Here is a 23,869-nt window from a genome sequence, read left to right on the forward strand (position 1 = left end):
TGACTCGTACCACAAAAGTGTTTGTTAAATTCCACATTAAATACATCCACAACCGTAGAGCCATGTTCAGCAAACATACAGAAAAAAGTATCAAAAGTTTATTCAACATTGCACTTGTCAATTCCACAAGATTTTTCTCCACAAAAATTTAACAGCGGAAAAGCTACGTTTTATGCAAAATACTCGATTCCTATACTGATAACGGACCGTGGTTTTAAGCAAGTATAATTAATACAAAATAAATTTTGTTAAATTCATAAATATAGAGACGCCTGCATATTTATTGCCTGTTGCAGTTCCGTTTTCCGACAGACCGTTTTAGGATGACTATTTACATAGTTATTTACAGTCAGTCATTTACTATATTATTACTTCCAATGAATTTATATATTTCTAGATATTTGAACAACGTTGTCAAGCAATCCGTTTATTTACAGATGGTTATGGGAAGCAAAGTCATTCAATGTATTTTGCACAAACAAGTAAAGTCCTGTAGTGGTGTATTGTTTGTTGGTCAGACTTATTCGTTCAGTAAAACTTCGGTGTCCAGACCAGCATTCTGCGCTCGGTCGTATTCTTCGAACGTACAACCCAGTAGCTCCATGCGAATGGCAGGGTGTCTTACCCACCGAAAAGGGTAGAAGCGGAAATGCCGAGCTAGTATGGGAGGATTAAAAGTGTTTCTTACCACCGAGTGTTTGTCATAGTTCCCAAGAAATATCTGAAAATACAAATGAAAGTAGGCGATGAAAGAAGTCACAGCAACAGCAACCTCATTTGTTTATCGGATTGTTAATCAGGCTAATATTTTGACAACCGCGCGTGACAAACTTATCCACGGAAAGTCGCAAGGACCATATAATGCCGCAACATTCATTTGCCTTTCTGTGAATAACCGGAGCAAAGTACAATTTACGTCACTTCCGCTTGTCACGAGGAATAATATGTTGTATGACATTTACCCAGGCGGCTCAGCACAGGGATGGATCTAGGAGAGGGCCAAAACGATTCACTTAAGCCTATTTTCATTCTTTGCTTGGGTGTTTTGTCTGGCGACATCGCCATTATTGCGCCATAATGAGTTTTGGATCGTAATCGATCCCGGAAAAAAATTTCTGGATCCGCCCCATAGAAACAGCAACATCAAACCTTATGAGCGTCTCCGTCGTACTGAAAGAAGAAGTTCGCTCCATCCTTGCTAAAAGCGACCCGGAACATGGTGACGTATTGATCACGTGTCCACCGACTCACTCCTTGGGTGAGAATCCCGGTAATGGCCATCGGTCGGCCGAGATCAAACTTTATTGCACAGAGTTGTAAGGTTAAGTGAATAATAAAAGACATTTGACACAGTAATGATAATGAAAATATATAGTGAAAAATTTCCGGGTTTTGTCAACAAACCACAACTAGCAGTGCATAGACTGCAAGTTGAAAGCACACAAAATACTGAAATAATAATACATAAGAACACATCAAGGCAATCTACCTGTAAATATTGGTTGACGTCATCGTGGGCTGGAATCCAGGCGTTAAAAAATCCTCTTTTGTTAAGTCTGCCAAGTCTGGGAGCCCATCTTTCGCCCCACCATATTTTGTAAGCTGAACTCGCGGTAATTTGATGGTCAGTGACCGTCCCGTTCTCAATCCCAAGTGGTTTCGAACACTTGCTTATTTCACCTGTGGGAGATTCGGGATATTCATGTTACTCCTACATATTGCTGACGAACGTTTGACCTCAGGCAAATATTAAACATATATAAGGCCTGTATTTCTATGCAAGGTTCAAAACAACCATCGCACACAGCTTAGTTTAGCAGTTGTTTTGTTCAAAGAAAATGTGTTTCCCCTAAAATATTACCATCAGTTTCTTCGACGGTAATTATACATATCAGTAGATCCACATAATAATTTATTTTATGCCTTATTGCATTTTATTTACACTTCAAACGTCGAGTAAAAACTCATTTTTGCTATGATGGTTGCTGATTAATAGTATTTATTCAAATTTTGATAAACCCACCCAAGTAACAGAAACCATTGTGATAGTTCCTTCCCCTGCATTCGTGAACCCCAGGCATTCCGTTACACCCAGGATCGGAATGATTCATCGGGAAACGGGCAGTGCGGTCTGCGAGCCATCCACAAGCGCAATACGAAATCCTGCGGCAATTACATAATTATATGAGGTAATGGAGAACAGAATAATTAAACTAACTTTGTGCGCCAGATTGGAAAACATGGTTTTTATAAGTTTTAAATGATCATCATGGCCAACACGTTTGCTATGACAAAAAACGAAAAGAAAGCACATTACTTTATGTTTGTAACAAAAAATTTAATAAATTTGATAATCAACGAGAAATTATCATCATCACCAACGTCATGTTTATTCTGCGCATGCAGAAGACGTCAACGGAAATGGACACCGATAAAACCCAAGAGTTTATCAAGTCAGGAGCCCAAATGATGGTGATTTCCTTACAGATAATTAGGTTTTGATGCAGGATCGCAGCCGATTGCACTTGCAAGTAAAGCTTATTTCCCTTCGAACATGTTGTACCTTTCGGAACCAAAACTTACCCATTTCTCATTAATCCAAGCAAGTCACCATAAGTCGCTAGAGAGCCACCGAGGTCAGTGCATCGGCTTCGTGCTTGTTCGTAGGTGAGGCTGTAAGTTCTCGAACCGCTAATTGGAACAACTGCAAGAAATATTGCTTCCTGAAGTTTACAAGCAAAAACTGGTTGAAACACCGAGCCCTTTGTATTACTAATATGCCTAACAGCACCAGTAACGAATCCCAATACGCCTAATAAATACGTTATACAGTTTCAAACAAACGATTGACATTATAAAAGCAAATGATGCTTAAACGAAATTATTCGATCAAAGTTTCGGTAAAAAAGCATTGTTCAATTGTTTTTTCCTACACAAAAAAGCAAAACAAATACGAAATTTAAATGCAACGGCTGTGTTTATTATCTTTTATTAATTACTGATAGAAATTTGATATTTGATTATCAAATTTGGCTGGAGCGGGCTAAGTATAGCCTTGGACGCACTTCTAACGTGTGGCTTTTGAAGGCCCGAGGCGCGGAAATATTTTAAGTCAGTTAATAGCATTTTATGTTTAGCTTTTTGCAACTCACCTTCAGATAGGGTTGGAACAAATAGAACTGATACAAGCAACCCCAGAGCCACAGAACTGTAAATCATTTTGTGCTTTCGTTATACAACCTGCACAAAACAAACAGTTTAAAAGTAAAACACGTCACGCGTGTTTTAAACAAATTCATCGATTCTCGAAATTTGACCTCTATCAAGAAACCAAGCAGATACAGAACTTGCAAACCTTTGTCTTCTCTTCGCCCGACACTCTTGTCACCCTAGATAAGCAATCAAGCCCATCAGTGCAAATAAAGCTATAAATTGTGGACACGCATGGCAACACAAAAGTGTTCTGTACTTTCATTGAACTACAAGTTCAAAAAATTCAACTCAATAAACACACGTTTAAAAAAGATATCGAAAGAGTTTTGTTTTTTTCTTTTCAATCGCAGATTCTACAATCCAAGATTTATTTTCTTTCAACATTGTTTGCTGCGAACTGCAGCCTTGGAACTGCCAGAGCAACAGCAATTACTGCACGAATTGGTTCTTTCCAGGCATGAAATGTCAATAACTTCCTGAATTACGTCAGAATATCGTTCTGTTCGCAGGCACAACTGCCAAGCTGTATCAGCCACTTTTCCCCGACAAGTTCCAGGCTGCAATTCCTGCAAACTTAATGATCTCGATACGATAGCTGCGATCTCCAAGTAAAGACCAACGCGATGGCGCGATCCCGCCTTATCATGCGAAAGCATGTAACACTTCTCCGTTACATCGGAATGTTCAGAATTGCCCTGACGCACAAACACGTGACGATTGTGGTAACCACAGCAGCCTCGATAAACACTTTATTGTTCTGCTTTGACACCTTGCCAAACTCCCAACATGCTGTTTCATAAAAACATTCCCATCCAATACGAGCACAAAATACGTTTGGAAAATAGCCTTTTTTTAGAGCTTTATTTGCCGATTTTTGTTTGATTTTAAGTTAGACACCTTTTATAGCTTTACTCTTCTGCCAAAACTATTTCAAACACGAAGTAGATACTGTATACTAGACCGCGAAATATATTCACATGACAAAATAATATGTTTTCTCATAATTCTTTAGCGATTCAATACACAGAGGCAATCTACGTATTGGCCAAACTGCATTTAATCGGTGTTTGCTGACCATGGACACAGCAGTTAATCCCGATTTACACACAAGTAGTCCTGGCCTGCATTACACTGACTGATGTCACACGAACGGCGTACTTAAAACATTTTTAATAAATTAGCTCGGGGCTAAAGTATTTCGCCGTTATTGAGAAACGCTTCGGTTACACGCAATAAAATTGCTCAGTATTATCGAAGTTGCAATGACAACAGGTGGCTATATCTTTTCCAACGTCAGCACGTGCGTCATATACAGACTTCTTCACCCTAAATTTGCTGCGTGTTATTTTATTAGATTTTATTGACGTCTATGGTCTGCAATCTTACCTTTCTGTGATCTTGTAATTATGAATAGTCGGAAGCAGAACGAGTACGTCATGAAAACTTGCAGAATCCAAATGCAATGACGTGGATGTGATAGTGCAAGCTCGGATAGTATTGCGGGCGCTGAACTACATGTTTATGAAATAGTACAAAAGCGCTCGACAGGTTGATGATGATGCACAGCATTTAGCCTGAAGCCTTAGTTAAGTGTTTCGACAAAACATTTGCCAAAATACTTCCAATTTGAAGAAGCAAATTAGCTATAATGATCTGTGAGCTGCAGACATTGTACACTGTATTGATCTACCTTGACTTCCGATTGAATCGACAACAGCTTACGTTCAGGCAAAGAGGTTGAACTTTTTTACCTAAACGAACACAGACAGGGGTGGGGCAAGATGGTGTTTTCGGAAATGGTTTAGAACAAATATTTGTATCGACAAACCATAAATTACTTTATAGGCGTGACATGCAAGCCTACCCATGTTGGGCAACAACGATGTTTATACCTTTATTAACGTGCAGTATAATCATATTATGTCTGCCAAGCGCCAGTTTGTTATTGCATTACAACATATGTACAGGACCCTGGAGAGAAAATTAATGTCCAGTGTGAGGATCTTTTCTCTGAAGATGATGTGTAACTGTAAAACCAGCGAAAGTTTTCAAAATAAACACAATGGTGCTTGTGGGTCCTCTTTGTTAATCATCTGACCTCAAGACTGGCATGGAACCTGGTTCGACTCATCATTTTTTGTTTGGAGGTTTGTAAACTTCCACAAATGTTGATGGCCATGGATTAATAAATGATTTACATAGAAAATATGGAACTCCACATACGATGTTTACGTTGTTGGTTCATGTACAGTTTATTTTTGACTCAACAAACGCGATTGAAACCAATATTAGTCAAGCAAAACAACGTCGTTGATTTATTAATTTGGTAAAACCTATTAATACATCACTAAACTATGAGTTAAAAACAGCAAAATTGTATAACCGAACAAATGTCGAAAAATCGTTTCGGTATAAGAGTGATCATTTTAGAATTTATGAGCAACCGTAGTTATTCGGCACGGTACAAAATCACCCTGGTATAGTTATGTGTGAAAATGTAAATCGTATGATCAGTACATCACATACTAAACGCTTAATAATAGGATGAAGTGAAAATACAGAAATACATTTACATGGTGAGATTTGTACAATAGGCCCAAGCCATGTTGTCGTCTAATGCCTGCATGCGAGAACTATTTGAGACTTTCGACGTCGAGGACATCAATGTTGGCTTGATTATATTCCTCTATTTTACAACCCAACAACTCCATGCGGACGGCAGGGCGCTTCTCCCAGCTGTACGGATAGAAGCGAAAGTACTGGGATTGCATGACGGGGTCGAACGTATTCCTCACCACTGAGTCATCATCGTAGTTGCCACCGAATATCTGGAAATAAAAAGGCGTTTACGCAAATAACAGTCGAAGTTGCAAATAACAGTCGATATTTTTCAACTTGTTTGGAAGTCTTGGCCTGACCATTTGGTCGGCAAAGTCGTCTAGAAGAGTCACACCAAGCTGCACTAATGGGACCTACTAGATCGAAACAGTGTCTGCAGCACAGAAAACTTTTTTTTGTACTTGGAATAGAGAAGCCAAAACTGATATGCTGACCATTCTTAAACAGACTGAAAAAGTGTGTTGCTAAAAACATAAGTATGACTGCTTGTTGGTGTCAAACCTTATGCACATCCCCGTTGTATTGGAAATGGTAGTCGATCCCATCCTTGCTAAAAGCTACCCGGAATTTGGTGACGTACTGACCACGTGTCCACCGACTTACTCCTCGGGTGAGAATCCCGGTAATGATCATCGGTCGGCCGAGATCAATCTATGTACAGAGTTGTAAAAGTAAAATAATATTGGAAAAATCTTTGTCACCAACAGTTTAAGCGTGAACAAGCGGCACAATAACGGTTTTCAACGTTGCTCTGAAATTTATTTTAGGGCTGTATTGCACAATTTGCTTAAGGACAGAATATCCACAGAGCTTGCAAAATGTCAATTAACACTTTGCCAACGTGGGTTAAAATATTGCCAGGATTGAAAGCATTTGCGGAAAAGCTATCACAAGCAAACACAGCGTATGTAACCATTTTTTGTTATTTATTGAAAAATATAATGTTTCGAAAGACTGAATTGCGGTTGAAAGCTTTTTATGAGGATTATATTATAACACAAAATACACATATGTTGGTTAACCTGCAGATATTGTTGAATGTCTTTGTGGTTGAGTCTTGCAATTTCAGGACTCCATATTCTGCTCCATGCAAGTGTGTAGGCTGAACTTGCACTGATTTGTCGATCAGGAATCGTCCCTTTCTCCATACCGAGAGGTTTGGAACACTTGCTTGTTCCGCCTTTGAAATATTTGGGTTCAGCACGAGACATTGCTCCTAATTAGTGTAGTTTTTTATGCACTTATACGAACATTCTGCCGTATGGACCCGAAAGAAAAGTTTAGATGTTTTCGAAACAATTTAAAGGATGCGGAAAAATCAAAGCGATTTATTCAATCCAACTCACCAAAGTAACAAAAACCATCAAAACGCTCCCTGTTGCCACACAGATGAACTCCTGGGCCGTCATTGCAATGGGGGTGGGAATAATTCATTGGGAAGCGCGCTGTTTTGTCCGCGATCCATCCACACGCGCAGTACGAGATCCTGCGGCAAATATAAATGGAAAAAATAAATAAAGAGGGTTGTAATATGGTGGATTGAATAGTTTTATTGTTCTGGTTTTCTGACACAACATTGTATTTTTATTTACTGATGTACTAACTTGGCCAGAGACCAGAATTTTAACAATATTTAACATTACAATATAGTTTTCTTGGCAGAAACAGCAACACAATGTTAAAACGATTATTCGGATTGATATACAAGGAATAAATTGGAAAGACATGATCGAAATTGAAAAAGGTTATAATAAGCAAAATGAAACGTAAGAGTAAATCTCCGGCGCAAATGCCAAAGGAAAGCAAATTTATTCTCAAATATTTTATGGAAAGATATTTATTTATATCAGCGTCTTGCATGATTAAACCCACCCATTTCTACTTGCATCGAGTAAGTCCCCATATGTCGCTAGAGAGCCACCCATCTCCGAGCATCGACTTTGTGCTTGTTCGTAGGTGAGGTTGTAAGTGCTCGTACCTCTAATATGCACAACTGCAAGAAAAATAATATGATGCACAAAATGCTACATTTATTTAGTTTCATCTTGTTACGATTAGAAAGATTTTGCATTGATATTACATTACAAGCATGAGTACGAAGAAATATTTTCCAAACGAGAAACGGTTGATCCATAAAGCAGAATGCAATAGACAACATATGCAAATTTTGCCTCAGGAGTATTTCATCTGCGAGGCTTTTGAACTTCGCTTCAGCATTACGTTAATACTCTGTTTATTAAAAGTTTAAAATCTTTTACCTCTGCCTAAAGTTGGAACAGCCAGAAGTGACGGAAGCAATACTGCTGCTACAAAACTGTAAATCATTTTGTGTTTTCTCAACATAAAACATGCATACAAGAAAGCGATGAAAAAAACATTCCGCCTTTGAAGCGAAATCTTTAGTCTCGCACGACTGAGCAGCAGTGCTGCAAAATTAAACCTCCTCGATTATCGCGCATTTCACTCCAGATTGTAACAACCCAGATAAGCATTCAACCGTCAATACAAACAAAAAGGGAAAACGTAATGTTGGAGTCTGTACATAACAACAACTGCTTCTTCTGTTACTGCCAACAAACTGAAACGGTTTAACACCCAAACCCAGCAGACAAACTGTTTTAACACTGGTTTATGTCGAAATACTTTGCCTTTTCGCAGGTGTTTTCTGAACTTGAAACTTAACAACTTCCTGGATTGCGTCATAATCGCCATCACGCGCAACTTTTGTAAAGAACAACAACATGCAGTAATCGTTACAATCGTTTCGTTTGTACAATGCACGCGTATATGCCTGTTCTATATCACAGAACACAAATCACGACCATGCGTAAAATAGCAATACGTCGAGGTTGTGATGTCATAACAAACTCACATGTAACTCTTCGATTTTGCAACGAAGTGATTTTTAAATAGCCCTGGTATAGTTTCTCAACCGACAAAGTCAGTTTGTTATGGGTGTAAATCAGTGGTTCCCAAAGTGGGCGCCAGCGCCCCCCTGGGGGCGTTTGCAATCGTACGGGGAGCGCTGGAGACCAAACGGGCGATTGGGGGGCGCTATAGGTAATAAATAGAAGATTGGTGACATGGCAAATTTTCTCTTATAGCGCAATTAAGTCAGTGTTTCCAAACCGTTGGTACGTGTACCACTAGTAGTACGCGACCGCATTTCTGGTGATACGTGAGCAGCTTTCCGTAATTTGCGGGTAGAGTTCGAATTTTAAAAATCGTAGCTGATTTTAAAATTTCTATAGTTCATCTCCTAGGTTACTTTGTAACACTCAATAATGTGCACACGACGAAATTCTTTTACCTCCAAGTGGTACGCAAGCACAAAAATGTTAGGAATCACTGGCCCAAATGATTTAGTCCCAATCTTTGTATAATTTATGCTACTTCAAAACAGGCCTTTCTCGTACGTTGAAGTTATTGATTATGACGTCACAATCAACCAGCGCTAAATAATTGCTGTTCGAAAATAAATGAGGATTTTCGGTGGTATGGTTACTTCTTTTAGAGTTTGATTATGAAATATTAGAAATTAGACGAAATTGGTGTCAATCCACCGTCACCCATCGCATTAATTGACAAGCAACAAATAAATTCGTTATGTTTTTTGTCTGTTCTGTTGGGCGTTGTTAAATGATAAAGGTGTTTTGGGGGGCGGTGAAGAAAAAAAGTTTGAGAAATACTGGTGTAAATGATTTCAACTGTAAATACTATCACTCACATGGCGCAACGCTGCCCAGCACCCAATTCGTATTTTGTTGTACAATGTTAACAGAAGGCCTGTTTATGATATCACTTGATCATTCTACATGAGTTAAGATTTATTGAATGAGATCCGGATAAACATATTGAAACACAAAAGGTGCCAAATACGAGCGCAATATTTTGGCATTTGATTAATTCTGTTTTGTGCCTAAAACCAGCATGAAATCTGTTAAAGCCGTGTTTCCGTCTCTACCACATACTATTTCCTACGCAACCTAGTTGAAGTTGAAACTACAGATCATGTTGATGATTTCTGTGTCAGTGAAAAAACGGAACCAAGGAACCGGTCGCAGGAGTCGTCCCTTAACCACAGGCAACTTGGGAGATATCTGCAAAGGTAATGTTCAATTTAAAAGTGATCGTTTGGTCAGCAAGTCATTGGGTTGTATTCCAGTCGCTAATACAGTGTTGGTTTAAATCAAAAGACGGCAACCTTTGGTATGAATAGAGCCAATAATTTTTTTTTGCATTTAATCATACTTAGAGCAACTTCCTGAACGCACAAGAACCAAACTAACAGTCATTAAATGTTTTAGTGCACTCGGATACCGACAGGAACAACCAAGCGCACTATCAGATTTTAAATGTTTTTGTTTATAACATTTTTTTCCCCAAAGCTTGCCATAATTTTGGAGCCACAAAGGAGGAACTAAGAGCCACATGTGGCTCCGGAGCCATCAGTTGCCGACATCTGGTCTGAGTAACGATTGCGAACAAGTAACTGGAAGAGAGTTGGGACTGTTGGTGATTACATACAGATTTGCTTCAAACGAATTAAAACATTAAAGGTCAGTAAAAGTATTACGTTTTTTGGCCCATCTCTGTGACAAAGAAATGCGTTGCAATATCTCACTTACAATCGCTGTTGGAGGCGTATGTGCTATCGGACGCGGGCACCAACGTCATTGTAAAGAAATCAGCACTCCACATACTTCTCTGCATATCTACTACCAGATAGGTAATTTCTAAATAAAACAAAATCTTGCTTATTGACTAACAGAAGTAAAATAACCAACAATAAGAAGTACATCCGTAGGTTAATTAAATTGCCTTTTCACCACGCGAGTACGTTTGTGTGTCAAACAACACCGATATGTTTTTATTTTTCTAATTGTTACTAAGTTTTGCTAAAAGAGAGCGCTTACTTCTTAAAAATGGAGTAAGTGTGGAATCTTCAGATATGAGAAGAATCACATTCACGTCACTGTCATTTGTTCCTCGAGCATAGTGGTATGTGACGGAGCAGTCTAGTATTTGCCCAAAATTAAAGCCACCGCATCGATATTGCACCGCTGCAGACAAAGGTATCACAGGAAAGCACAACTTCACAACTTGGTGGGGTCCTAAATGTGTTCATTCATTGGTTTATTTTTGCCCAAACACGAAAATAAATATTTCGGTAATTAAAAGAGATAGGGAATGTGAGAGTGTTGGCAGGGAGACGCTGGAGTAACCTTCAGGATTTTGGTGCCAAGCGTCACCCTTGGTCCAATTATTTAAACAACACAAGATGAAAAAAACACATAAAGATGAATACGAAAATTGCACAAAAAAGAAAATGTCAAGACGATGAAAATTAAATGGTCGGTCTTAAAGGAAAACCTAGGAACAAAAGCACAAACTTGACAAAAGCAGGGCACACAACTATTTTCATCCCATTGTAAAGATATTTTTTATTTTGAAATATGGAACTTACATCAGCTTTATAATCTGACTGTCCGAATTCCATGCAATATTATCTTGTTGTGGAGAATTATTAAAACAAGAATCAGAATGTTGGTGATTGGCATGCTGAGAATCTACAGATGAAGGAAGCCAATCTCCGACCCTGTTTTAGTAAAAATAAAAAATTTGTTTTTTCTTTTTAATCGCAGAATCTACAATCCACGATTTATTTTCTTTCAACATTGTTTGGTGCGGACTGCAGTCTTGGAACTGCAGAGCAACAGCAATTACTGCACGAATTGGTTCTTTCCTGGCATGAAATGTTAGTATCTTCCTGAATTACGTCAGAATATCGTTCGGTTCGCAGGCACAACTGCCAAGCTGTATCAGCCACTTTTCCCCAACAAGTGCCAGGCTGCAATACCTGCAAACTTAATGATCTCGATACGATAGCTGTGATCGCCAAGTAAAGACCAACGCGATGGCGCGATCCCGCCTTATCATGCGAAAGTATTTAACACTTCCCCGTTACATCGGAATGTTCAGAATTGCCCTGACACACGAACATGTTACGATTGCAGTAACCACAGCAGCCTCGATAAACACTTTATTGTTCTGCTTTGACACCTTGCCAAATTCCTAACTTGCTGTTTCATAATCACATTTCCATCCTATGCCACAATATACGTTTGGCAAATAGCATTTCTTTCAGCTTTATTTTGTTGTTTGATTTTAAGTTTAGCATTACTCTTCTGCCAAAATTATTTCAAACACTAAGTACATACTGTATACTAGACCGGAAAATATATTCACATAATAATAATATGTTTGCTCATAATTCTTTAGCGAATAAATACACAGAGGCAATAAACGTATGGCCAAAACGCATTTAATCAGTATTTTCGGACCATGGACGCAGCAGTTAATCCTGATTTACACACAAACACAAGTAGTCCTGGCCTGCATTACACTGACTGATGTCTCACGAACGGCGTACTTAAAACATTTTAATAATTTAGCTCGGGGCTAAAGTATTTCGCCGTTATTGAGAAACGCTTCGGTTACACGCAATAAAATTGCTCAGAATTATCGAAGTTGCAATGACAACAGGTGGCTATATCTTTTCCAACGTCAGCACGTGCGTCATATACAGACTTCTTCACCCTAAATTGACTGCGTGTTATTTTATTAGATTTTATTGACGTCTATGGTCTGCAATCTTTGATTTCTGTGATCTTGTAATTATGAATAGTCGGAATCAGAACGAGTACGTCATGAAAACTTGCAGAATCCAAATGCAATGACGTGATAGTGCAAGCTCGGATACTATTGCGGGCGCTAAACCGATAGTTTTTGTGAAAGACAGGTTGATGATGATCAACAGCATTAAACCTGAAGTCGTATTGAAATGTTTCGACAAAACATTTGCCAAAATACTTCCATTTTGAAGAAGCAAATTAGCTATAATGATCTGTGAGCTGCAGACATTGTACACTGTATTAATCTACCTTGACTTCCGATTGAATCGACAACAGCTTACGTTCAGGCAAAGAGGTTGAACTTTTTTATCTAAACGAACACAGACAGGGGTGGGGCAAGATGGTGTTTTCGGAAATGGTTTAGAACGAGCATTTTCTATCGACAAACCTTAATTTACTTTATAGGCAAGACATGCAAGTCTAGCCTAATTAGGCAACAACAATATGTTTACCTTGGAAAAGTGACAAAAACATTTTTGTTTGGAGTTTTGTAAACTTAAAGTCCACAAATGTTGATGGCCATGGATTAATAAATGATTTACATAGAAAATATGGAACTCCACATACGATGTTTACGTTGTTGGTTCATGTACAGTTTATTAAGTAATATGACCCAACAAACACGATTAACCAGCAGTAGTCAAGCCAAACATACGTCTTTGATTGAATAAATTGGTAAAACCTATCAATACATCACTAAGCTATGAGTTAAAAACAGCAAAGTTGTATAATGTCGAGAAATCGTTTCAAACGGTATAAGGTTGATTTTTTAGAAATTATCAACAAATTTAGCTGTTCGGCACGGCATATTATCACCCTGGTGAAGTTACGTGTGAAAATGTAAATCGTATGATCAGTACATCACATACTAAACGACTAATAATAAGATAAAGTGAAAATACAGAAAAACATTTACATGGTGAGATTTGTACAATAGGCCCAAGCCATGTAGCCGTCTAATGCCTACATGCAAGAACTATTTGGGAGTTTCGATGTTGAGGTCACCATTGTTGGCTAGATCATGTTCCTCCATTGTACAGCCCAACAACTCCATGCGGACGGCAGCGTGCTTCTCCCAGCTGTACGGATAGAAGCGAAAGTACTGGGATTGTATGACGGGGTCGAACGTATTCCTCACTACTGAGTCATCATCGTAGTTTCCTCCAAATATCTGCAAATAAAAAGGCGTTTACGCAAATAACAGACGAAGTTGGTGGTGGCAAACAACAGTCAACGGTGTTAATATTTTATTTAAAACTTTTTTGGAAGTCTTGGCCTGACCATTTGGTCAGGAAAGTCGTCTAGAAGAGTCACACCAAGCTGCACTGATGAGACCTACTAGATCGAAACAATGACCATCTGCCTACAGCTTTTTTTTTGTTAAAACAGAATGAAAATCTTCAGTTGATTACTTAAATAGAATAGAGAAGCCAAAGCTAAAAGCTACCCATTCCTAAACAGACTAAAGCTAAAAACATAAGTATGACTGCTTGTTGGTGTCAAACCTCATGCACATCTCCGTTGTATTGGAAATGGAAGTTGATCCCATCCTTGCTAAAAGCGACCCGGAATTTGGTGACGTACTGATCACGTGTCCACCGACTCACTCCTTGGGTGAGAATCCCGGTAATGGCCATCGGTCGGCCGAGATCAATCTATGTACAGAGTTGTAGAAGTAAAAGAATTTAAAAAAAATCTTTGTCACCAACAATTTAAGCGTGAACAAGTGGCACAATCACGTTTTTCAACGTTGCTCTGAAATTTATTTTCGGGCTGTATTGCACAATTCGCATAAGGACAGAACATGTACAGAGCTTGCAGAATGTTAATTAAAACTTTGCCAATGCGTGTTATAATATTGCAGGCATTTACTAAACGTGTTTGCGGTAAAACTATAACTGTAACAAGCTATTTAGAGCTTTTGCTACACTTTTGTTTGTTTTTTGGTATTCAAGGTAATGTTTCGTAAGACTGAATTGCGGTGAAGGCTTTTTATGAGGATTACATTGTTACACAAAACACGCATATGTCGGTTTACCTGCAGATACTGTTGAATGTCTTCGTGGGCCGGAATCCAGGCGTTAATAAATCCTTGTTGGTTGAGTCTTGCAAGTTCAGGACTCCATATTCTGCCCCATGCAATTTTGTAGGCTGAACTGGCACTGATTTGTCGGTCAGAAATCGTCCCGTTTTCCATCCCGAGGGGTTTTGAACACTTGTTTGTTTCGCCTGTGAAATATTTGGGTTCATCACCTCTGTTTTAATTGTTCGCAGACAGTTCTGAAGCTAATAACATCGATGCAAATATCATGAAGATGTAAAATATACTTTGCCAAAAGTCTGTCAAAAAACACGTATTTTAAATTTGTATTTTTTTAATGGATGTTTTAATGAAACAATTGCTTGCCCCTTGATGGACACATCATGCACAATCAATTACTGTTTGTTGGCAGCAGTAATGTTGGAAACGTTTGCAGCACCACAATGTTAACCAGCAGTAAATTTCTAGCTTTGAAATTGCTCCTGATTAGTGTAGTTTGTATGCCCTTAAACGAACATCCCGCCGCATTGAAAAGCGAGAAAGTTTAGATGTTTTTGAAATAATTTAAAGGATGCGGAAAAATCAAAGTGATTTATTCATTCCAACTCACCCAAGTAACAAAAACCATCATAACGCTCCCTGAAGCTACACAGATGAACTCCTGGGCTGTCATTGCATTCGGGGTGGGAAATATTCATCGGAAAGCGCGCTGTTTTGTCCGCGATCCACCCACATGCGCAGTGCGACACCCTGCGTTAAATATAAATAGGGTTGTAATGTGGTGAATAAAACATCGGCAACAATCAATATGTTTTTAATCACGAGTAGTTTTATTGTTCTTGTTTTCTGACACAACATTGTATTTTTATTTACTGATGTACTAACTTGGCCAGAGACCGGATTTTAACAAAATAAAATTTTAACAATATCTACCACTACAATATAAGTTACTTGGCAGCAATAGCAACACAAAGTTGAAATGATTATCGGGATTGGTATACATGGATTAAATTGGCAAGACAGGATCGAAATAGAAAAAGGTTATAATAAGTGAAACAAAACGTAAGAGCAAGTCACCGGCGCAAATGCCAAAGGAAACAAATATATTCCTAAATAATTTGTGGAAAGATATTTATTTATATCAGCGTCTTGCGTTATCAAACCCACCCATTTCTACTTGCATCGAGTAAGTCCCCATATGTCGCTAGAGAGCCACCCATCTCCGAGCATAGACTTTGTGCTTGTTCGTAGGTGAGGCTGTAAGTGCTCGAACCGTTAATTGGCACAACTGCAAGAAAAGTAATTTGTTGCTTAGTGTGGCAATTCCTCGGAAAGGCAGCGTAGTTTTTTGCAAAGAATCGGTCACATTGCATTGATTAGCTTATATACAAGCACGCGACACCAATACTGGCTCCACTATATAAAATTATACAACACTTAGATAGATATGTGACGCATTGTTTAAACTGTCTCTGTTACTTCATAACATCAGCTACACACAAAATGCTACACTTATTTAGTTTCATCCTGTTACGTTCAGAGAAATTTTGCATTGATATTACATTACAAGCATGAGTACGAAGCAATATTTTCCAAACGAGAAACGGTTGATCCATAAGCAGAATGCAATGTACATAGACAACATATGCAAATTTTGCCTCAGGAGTATTTCAGCTGCAAGGCTTTTGAACTTCGCTTCAGCATTACGTTAATACTCTGTTTATTAAAAGTTTAAAATTTTTTACCTTTGCCAAAAGTTGGAACAGCCAGAAGTGACAGAAGCAATACTGCTGCTACACAACTGTAAATCATTTTGTGTTTTCTCAATATAAAACCTGCATACAAGAAAGAGATAAAAATTCACGCTTTTCAAGCAAAATCATCAGTCTCGTACGACTGTGCTGCAAAATTAAACCTCCTGGTTTATCTCGCTTTACTCCAGATTGTAACAACCCAGATAAGCATTCAACCGTCAATACAAATAAAACAGAAAAACGCAATGTTGGTGTTTTTAGATAACAACAACTGCTTCTTCTGTCGCTCTTAACAAACTGAAACGGTTTACACCCAAACCCAGCAGACAAACTGTTTTAATACTTGTTTATGTCGAAATACTTTTTCGCAGGTGTTTTCCAACCTTGGAAATCAACAACTTCCTGAATTGCGTCATAATCGCCGTCGCGCGCTGACGCGTAACGTTTGCAGAGAACAACAACAAGCTCCCCAGTAATCGTTACAATCGGTTTGTGCAATGCACGCGCATGCCTGTTCAATATCATAAATCACGACCATGCGTAAAATAGTAATGCGTCGAGGGTGTGACGTCATAGCAAACTCACATAAACTCTTCGATTTTGCAACGAAGTGATTTTTAAATAGCCCTGGTATAGTTTATCAACCGACAAAGTCAGTTTGTTATGGGTGTTCAAACCAGTAAATAATTTCAACTGTAAATACTGCACTTATCACTGATATGGCACAACCCAATGCGTATTTTGGTTTTCAATGTTAACAAAAGGCCAATTGCCTTGGATTTTGTTATCCGTATTAGTGGAAATCTTAATTAAAGCCTGTTTATGAGATCACTGGATCATTGTACATGGGTTAAGATTTATTGAATGAGATCCGGATAAACATATTGAAACACAAAAGGTGCACATATGAACGCAATATTTTGGTATAATTCTGTTTTGTACTTGAAACCAGCATGAAATCTGTTAAAGCCGTGTTTCCGTCTCTACCACATACTATTTCCTACGCAACTTAGTTGAAGTTGAAATTAGAGATCATGTCAATGATTTCTTTGTCAGTAAAATCGGCAACGGAACCGAGGAACCGGCCGCAAGATGTCGTCCCTTGACCGCAGGCAACTTGGGAGAGATCTGCAAAAGTAATGTTCAATTTAAAAGTGATCGTTTGGTCAGCAAGTCATTGGGTTGTATTCCAGTCGCTAATACAGTGCTGGTTTAAATCAAAAGTCGGCAACCTTTGGTTTGACAACAGCCAATTACACTTTTTTGGGCATTTAAACATAAGTAGAGCAACTTCTGGACGCACAATAAGAACCAAACTAACAGTCACTAAATGTTTTAGTGCACTCATGATACCGACATGCACAACCAAGCACACTATCAAGTTTTAAATGTTTTGTTCATATCATTTTTTCCCCAAAGCTTGCCGTAATTTTGGAGCCACAAAAGAGGGTCTTAAAGCCACATGTGGCTCCGGGGCCATCAGTTGCCTGAACATCTGGTCTGAGTAACGATTGCGAATAAGTAACAGGCAGAGCGCTGGGATTGTTGGTGATTACATACTGTTTTGCTTTAAACGAATTAAAACATTAAAGGCCAGTAAAAAGATAAAGTTTTTTTGGCCCATCTCTGTGACAAAGAAATGCGTTGCAATATTTCACTTACAATCGCTGTTGGAGGCGTATGTGCTATCGGACGCGGTCACCAACGTCATTGTAAAGAAATCAGCATTCCACATACTTCTCTGCATATCTACTACCAGATAGGTAATTTCTGAATAAAACAAAATCTTGCTTATTGACTAACAGAAGTAAAATAACCAACAATAAGAAGTACATCCTTAGGTTAATTAAATTGCCTTTTTACCACGCGAGTACGTTTGCGTGTCAAACAACACCGATATGTTTTTACTTTTCTAATTGTTACTTTTCCAAGTTTTGCTAAAAGAGAGCGCTTACGTTTAACAACTGGAAGAAGTGTGGAAATATCTTGAGCTATGAGAAGAATCACATTCACGTCACTGTCATTTGTTCCTCGAGCATAGTGGTATGTGACGGTACAGTCTAGTACGTGCATGAGATTAAAGACACCGCATTGATATTGTACAGCTGCAATCTGTGAACAAAGGTAAAAGCAAAAACTTCACAAACTGGTGGGGTCCTGAATTTATTCATTCACTGGTTTATTTTTGCCCAAACACGAAAATAAATATTTCGGTAATTAAAAGAGATAGGGAATGTGAGAGTGTTGGCAGGGAGACGCTGGAGTAACCTTCAGGTTTCACCCAAACGTCACCCTTGGTCTAATTATTTAAACAACACAAGATAAAAAGAATACATAAAGATGAATACGAAAATTGCACAAAAAGGAAATGTCAAGACGATGAAAATTAAATGGTCGGTCTTAAAAGGAAACCTAGGAACAAAAGCACAAACTTGAGAAAAGCAGTGCATACAACTATTTTCATCCAATTGTAAAGGTATTTTTTATTTTGAAATGTATAACTTACAGCAGCATTATAATCTGACTGTCCGAATTCCATTGCAATATTATCTTGTCCTGGAGTATGTGTGTTGATACAAGAACCAGAATGTTGGTGAATAGCATACTGAGAATCTACAGCTGAAGAAAGCCAATCTCCGACCCTGTTTTAGTAAAAATCAAAAATTTATATCTTATTCTTTGGTATATTTTTTTCCTTATGACAACATTGGACTGATGTTCAACAATGCAGCTATATTAAAGAACAGTTTGAAAGCCAACACTATTTGTACTTAAGTTTGGAAATGTTACTTTTAAACATGTTCAACATATTAAAGCACTTCAGTTATTGACTTGCAACCAGTTGTGCACACAATGTTTCCACCTATGGGGCGCTGTTACTACTGTCTGCAGCTTAAGTAAAACATACTAACTCTGAAAAAAAAACACTGCGCTGAATGAGAATAATTTTGTTAAGTGACACAAATGTTTATGAACCAATAGTGGGTCCAGTTGATAAGATCCAATGAACCAGATTAGGCCAGAGGCTGTATTTCACCATATCTAGTCTATACATTTTTTGCACCTGGAAGCCAAGTCCAGTTGGCGGAAGAAGTTGGGGAAGTTGGTTTCATTAACAAACCCTCCCTGTGTAAATGGTGAAACAACCAAAAACTCTAGTTCCTTTGCATTGCAGTCATCAACATATCTGTTTCCATCAAATATGTACAGGAACTTGGCTTGAATAATAAAATACAACATGTGTAAGACATAAAGGCAACCAATTTATATTTAATAACATTGGCCTCCCTGAATTATTAACAGAAACAAAGCAATTGTTGTACAAACTTTATAAAATATAATTGATAGAGTAAAAGTAACACTAAATAAAGGGTTATTTATAAACACCTAATTAATTCAGCTTGTTTCTATGTTTTTCAGCGAAAATTGTTGCTTTCTTTTCATGTGAGATATATGGTTACCTGACAAGCATTTAACCAATGTGACACTTTGATATTGCCATATGCCACCTTCGATGCATGTATTGGTATCATCAGTTCCATTTTTAAGGAATCCATTGTTGCAGTTGTAATTGACAACAGTGCCCAAATTGCGATGTAGGTCATTTGTAACAGCGTAATATCCATCTTGCAAAACAGGTGGTGGACCACATCCTATAATAAAAAAAATGAGTGTTTCCCCAAATGGTTGTATGATAGAAAGGTTTGCATCTGGTACAACCATAGGAGTGGGACAAACTATACAATAAAAAATTTGAAAGCTTGACCAAAACATGAGAAAAAAGAAAAATGTTCTAATACTTTACCAATGTGATAGCACTGAGGGTTTTCAGTCCACACTCCAGTACTTTGACAAGTTATTGAAGCACTTCCTACCAAGGTATAACCAGTGGCACATACATATGTTACTACGGGATTTACTGCTGATGAGTAAGGTCCAGTAGAGGGTGTAACACTTTGCACATTGCTAATGGTTGGAGGGTCAGAACATACTGAAAGTAAAATTTTATTTTTCAACAAACAATATCAATAAAGTATCAAGTTAAGGTTTTAATTATTCTACACTGAGTTAGAATATAATTAAATAGTCAACTGTTCTTCAGTGTATACCCTAAAATATAACAAAATAAAATACAAAAAAACCTCAATATAAATTTCGATTTTCTATAATCGAGAGTTAATTGAACTAATTCATGAAGACTTACATGTTGGGCATGTTGGCAAAAAAACACCAGGTACTGACCAAGAACCATCATCCTGGCAAAAATTCATAGTTATACCAGTTGGTGTTGAACCATCATCACATGAGTAAGTAACTTGTGAATTTCTTGAATAAAGATCAGTCACTGGTGAATGAGAACCATCATCAATCGACGGAGGCGGACAACATTCTAAAAAATAACAAAACATTATATAAATTAATTAAGAGCAAAATTTCACAGGTATTTAATTTGTATGCAGGCATTTAAGTCAAATTTTAAGTTTGGAGATGGGCGCCTGACTTTATAATATTATGGTTTTACTGCTACGCATGCCATTCTGATTCTTTTTTGTTTATTGTTTAGCTGAATAGTTGCCTTTTTTGATTTGATTTGGAGTCATTTTTTCCTGCCATAAAAACTAAAACTCATAAGATTAAAAAAATTATTTGTCTTTACATTTGATTATGACATATATATCTGTATTTTTACAGACTTTATTTTACAAAAGTTAACAATCTATTGTCAGAAATACTGACCATTTATTTTGCACTGTGGGTTTGCATTCCATTCTCCATCAAAGTTACAATACACAGTACCAGATCCAACCATTGAAAAGCCATCGTTGCAAGTGTAAGTGACTGCAGTACCAGGAACATTTAGTGTTTCTCCAGCAGGACGATTGATTAAAAGGCTTGCATTTGGTACGTGAACAGGTGCAGAACAAACTAGAATACAAAATCTTTAATCACATATTTGATTATAGACATATGATTATAGATTCAGATTAGTTTTTATAAAAAGTTCACCATTTCCAAAACAGATGGGTGCATTATCTTTATCCCATGTTCCATCATTAAGGCAAGTAAGTATTGGATCACCCTGGATTTCGTGTGGACATGAATATGTCACAGTATCTTCTGGGTCATAGGAATCTTTAGCGGGTGAATATGTTCCAGCATCAATAGTGGGTGGAGAAATGCATTCTGTAAAACAACAATTCTATGAATTTATATTTGAGCTTTAAACAGTTTAATAAAAAAATTATAATTTGACATGAAAACAAAAGTGACTTTTGATAAATAAAAACATACAACTGGAATTTAAAACATCGAACAAGTTTTGTTAATCTTCTCACCATATTTGGAAGGGTAGTAACAAGTTTGTTTATTATTATGCCAACAACATCCCCAGAGCTGACATAACTCCCTGCAAACAAAATCTATTATTATATATTTGTATATGGTTTATGTCACTTTACCTTGATGAACAAAAAAATGACCCACAAGGAAGGCTTGTTTTCTCACAGCTTTGGGAAATGAAATCTAAACAACAGGTGTTGAATAATTACATAAAAACTGTATATTTTGTTGTTTTTTGCCCAAAGACTAAATATATCACTCATCACCAAAATAAAATGAGTAATATGTGCATGTGGGCAAACATATATCACTTCAAAAGAAAAACTGTGTTACTTGATCAACATAAGTGAAGTGACAAGGCGGGAGTAGGTGAACACCGGTAGTAGTTTAAACATGAGTAACCGACGGAATCTTTGCAAACTCAAACTGCAGTACTGTTTGGTCTGTCACCCTTAGACGGGCCATATGCGAATTATTTGAAACAACTTGCAAAACATATCTTCTGCAGTACAAACACCAACCACCAATTTTGAACGTTTTTGTTCCTATCGTGGAAGTTTCTAAAAGGGAAATCCCCTTTGTGGTTAGTTATTGAATTGATTTAAAAACTTTAAATGTCATTCGTACTACCTTGAAGCACAGAACGTTACCATTTAACAAGCGAAAGTAATTTTTGTTATCGGTAGTTCCGCAAACTTAACTTTCGTAAATTATCTCACAATCTCACAAATCATCTCTTCGTCGAATATTCAAAACGTTAGCGCCTGAGATGACATTGCAACCATGCTATATCAGCCAATCTACCCTGGCCGGTCTGAGCTAAGGTCTGAAAAACCATGCTTCCGGTAAGTTAAACATGCAAGTTTTTACTTTGGCACTGTACACATTTTGATCACACAGGTTGCAACAGCATAATTATTGCATATAGGGAGAAGTTGTTAAATGCTCCTGTTCAGACAGGGTATTAGAACCATACACAATTGAACAAAGTCGCATACAACAAAAAATATTTATTACAAACCCACACAGAACCTGAAAAATGAATGTATTTTTATGGAAACTTTCCCACCTTTGCGATAACATTGCATGGATTGGTCTTTCGGATCGTTGTCAAAACAGCAGTCTCTGCGCAAAAAAAAACAAAAAACAAAAAACAATATGCGCTGCATCAATCAAAACTCTCTCATAAAGACCCAAGCAATCAGTCTGTTCTGCTTGGTGGTAACATACACTGTATGATGTAGTTGTTCATTTTTGTTGACACTTTAATCGGTCTAATGGTTGTAATTTGTCCAACCTGTTTTCACATTGTGTTCGGGTGATAACGCTGCTCGTACAAGTCTGTCTTCTTGCATACGACACAGCACAAGTCTTCTCAGATGCTTCCGTCCTGAAGCAGCAAATCAACAACATGTACCAGACAATGGCACAAGCAATGCGGAAACGCATTCTCACGATCTATTTTTTAGTACGGTTTCGTAATTTGGAGAAACTTGATACAGTCCTGTTACGTACAAATTCAACATATGGATTGCATTCAGGGCACTATATACCTCAGACAGCCAGTAAACAAGCAGTGCAGGAAATTAAAACAATGCCCAACATGTGCAAGCATCCGTCCCTATTGTTAATATGCATATGGTTGCATCATCGATTGTTTGAGGTTAGGCTTGTTTGGGTTCCCTTCCATATTCCAATTAGTACATCGAGACTATATACAATAAGAACGACATCATCAGCATACGTTATAGATGCAATAATTGATAATGTTTGGTGTGTTCGTTTGCTAACAATTATCCCGATTATTCACAATTTGGTCAAACTGACTCTAAATTCTTTGAACTGCATACAGATGGCCACTGTTTTGACCTGTAAGGTCGCATCGGTGCAGCTTGGCGTGACTACGGACAATCTTGGCCCTAAATTATTTATTTTATTAAACGGAGCGACCAGTTGATTTCTACAGGCACACCACAGTTTTGGACTGCCCGTAAGATGTATGATATATGTGTGGCCAGCAAGTTTCTGAACAAACCTTCCATTCATCGTAGGTTTACCATAGCTGTCTGTAGAACGTTTCTTCCAAATGTCCTGTTCGATTATAACAAAAGCTGCAGCAGCGCCAGAGCTGCTGTGAACATTATACTGAAAATATATTATTTATACGTATTTTTATGTTGATAATATATATGTACATTATCGCCAGA

The 23,869-nt window shown here is 37.7% G+C and overlaps 4 protein-coding genes across 4 annotated transcripts; all 4 read right to left on the reverse strand.

Moving 5' to 3' along the window:
• Nucleotides 1–411: 411 nt before the first annotated feature.
• Nucleotides 412–3,497, reverse strand: LOC145910390 (retinoschisin-like). The gene is made up of 6 exons (XM_082997500.1): nucleotides 3,153–3,497; nucleotides 2,584–2,704; nucleotides 2,024–2,163; nucleotides 1,490–1,680; nucleotides 1,150–1,299; nucleotides 412–721 (listed from the first exon to the last, which is right to left on the reverse strand). The coding sequence occupies exons 1-6, from the start codon at nucleotides 3,217–3,219 to the stop codon at nucleotides 521–523; spliced, it is 870 nt and encodes a 289-aa protein (XP_082853626.1). The 5' UTR covers nucleotides 3,220–3,497; the 3' UTR covers nucleotides 412–520.
• A 1,955-nt stretch (nucleotides 3,498–5,452) lies between these two features.
• Nucleotides 5,453–8,316, reverse strand: LOC145910406 (lactadherin-like). The gene is made up of 6 exons (XM_082997525.1): nucleotides 8,091–8,316; nucleotides 7,705–7,825; nucleotides 7,179–7,318; nucleotides 6,855–7,012; nucleotides 6,334–6,483; nucleotides 5,453–6,041 (listed from the first exon to the last, which is right to left on the reverse strand). The coding sequence occupies exons 1-6, from the start codon at nucleotides 8,173–8,175 to the stop codon at nucleotides 5,847–5,849; spliced, it is 849 nt and encodes a 282-aa protein (XP_082853651.1). The 5' UTR covers nucleotides 8,176–8,316; the 3' UTR covers nucleotides 5,453–5,846.
• A 4,793-nt stretch (nucleotides 8,317–13,109) lies between these two features.
• LOC145910399 (lactadherin-like) lies at nucleotides 13,110–16,454 on the reverse strand. Its single transcript, XM_082997512.1, has 6 exons — nucleotides 16,314–16,454; nucleotides 15,736–15,856; nucleotides 15,179–15,318; nucleotides 14,566–14,756; nucleotides 14,033–14,182; nucleotides 13,110–13,698 (listed from the first exon to the last, which is right to left on the reverse strand). The coding sequence occupies exons 1-6, from the start codon at nucleotides 16,378–16,380 to the stop codon at nucleotides 13,504–13,506; spliced, it is 864 nt and encodes a 287-aa protein (XP_082853638.1). The 5' UTR covers nucleotides 16,381–16,454; the 3' UTR covers nucleotides 13,110–13,503.
• Nucleotides 16,455–17,254: 800 nt separating this feature from the next.
• LOC145910382 (P-selectin-like) lies at nucleotides 17,255–22,164 on the reverse strand. The gene is made up of 12 exons (XM_082997487.1): nucleotides 21,782–22,164; nucleotides 21,659–21,729; nucleotides 21,330–21,506; nucleotides 21,060–21,248; nucleotides 20,527–20,712; nucleotides 20,128–20,313; nucleotides 19,784–19,975; nucleotides 19,387–19,540; nucleotides 18,829–18,964; nucleotides 18,278–18,434; nucleotides 17,985–18,092; nucleotides 17,255–17,450 (listed from the first exon to the last, which is right to left on the reverse strand). Exons 4-12 carry the CDS (start codon nucleotides 21,130–21,132, stop codon nucleotides 17,332–17,334), a joined length of 1,311 nt encoding a protein of 436 aa, XP_082853613.1. The 5' UTR covers nucleotides 21,133–21,248; nucleotides 21,330–21,506; nucleotides 21,659–21,729; nucleotides 21,782–22,164; the 3' UTR covers nucleotides 17,255–17,331.
• Between the last annotated feature and the right edge of the window lie 1,705 nt (nucleotides 22,165–23,869).

Source organism: Ascidia mentula, chromosome 1 (genome assembly GCF_947561715.1).
Source record: "Ascidia mentula chromosome 1, kaAscMent1.1, whole genome shotgun sequence".
Taxonomy (NCBI): Eukaryota; Metazoa; Chordata; class Ascidiacea; order Phlebobranchia; family Ascidiidae; genus Ascidia; species Ascidia mentula.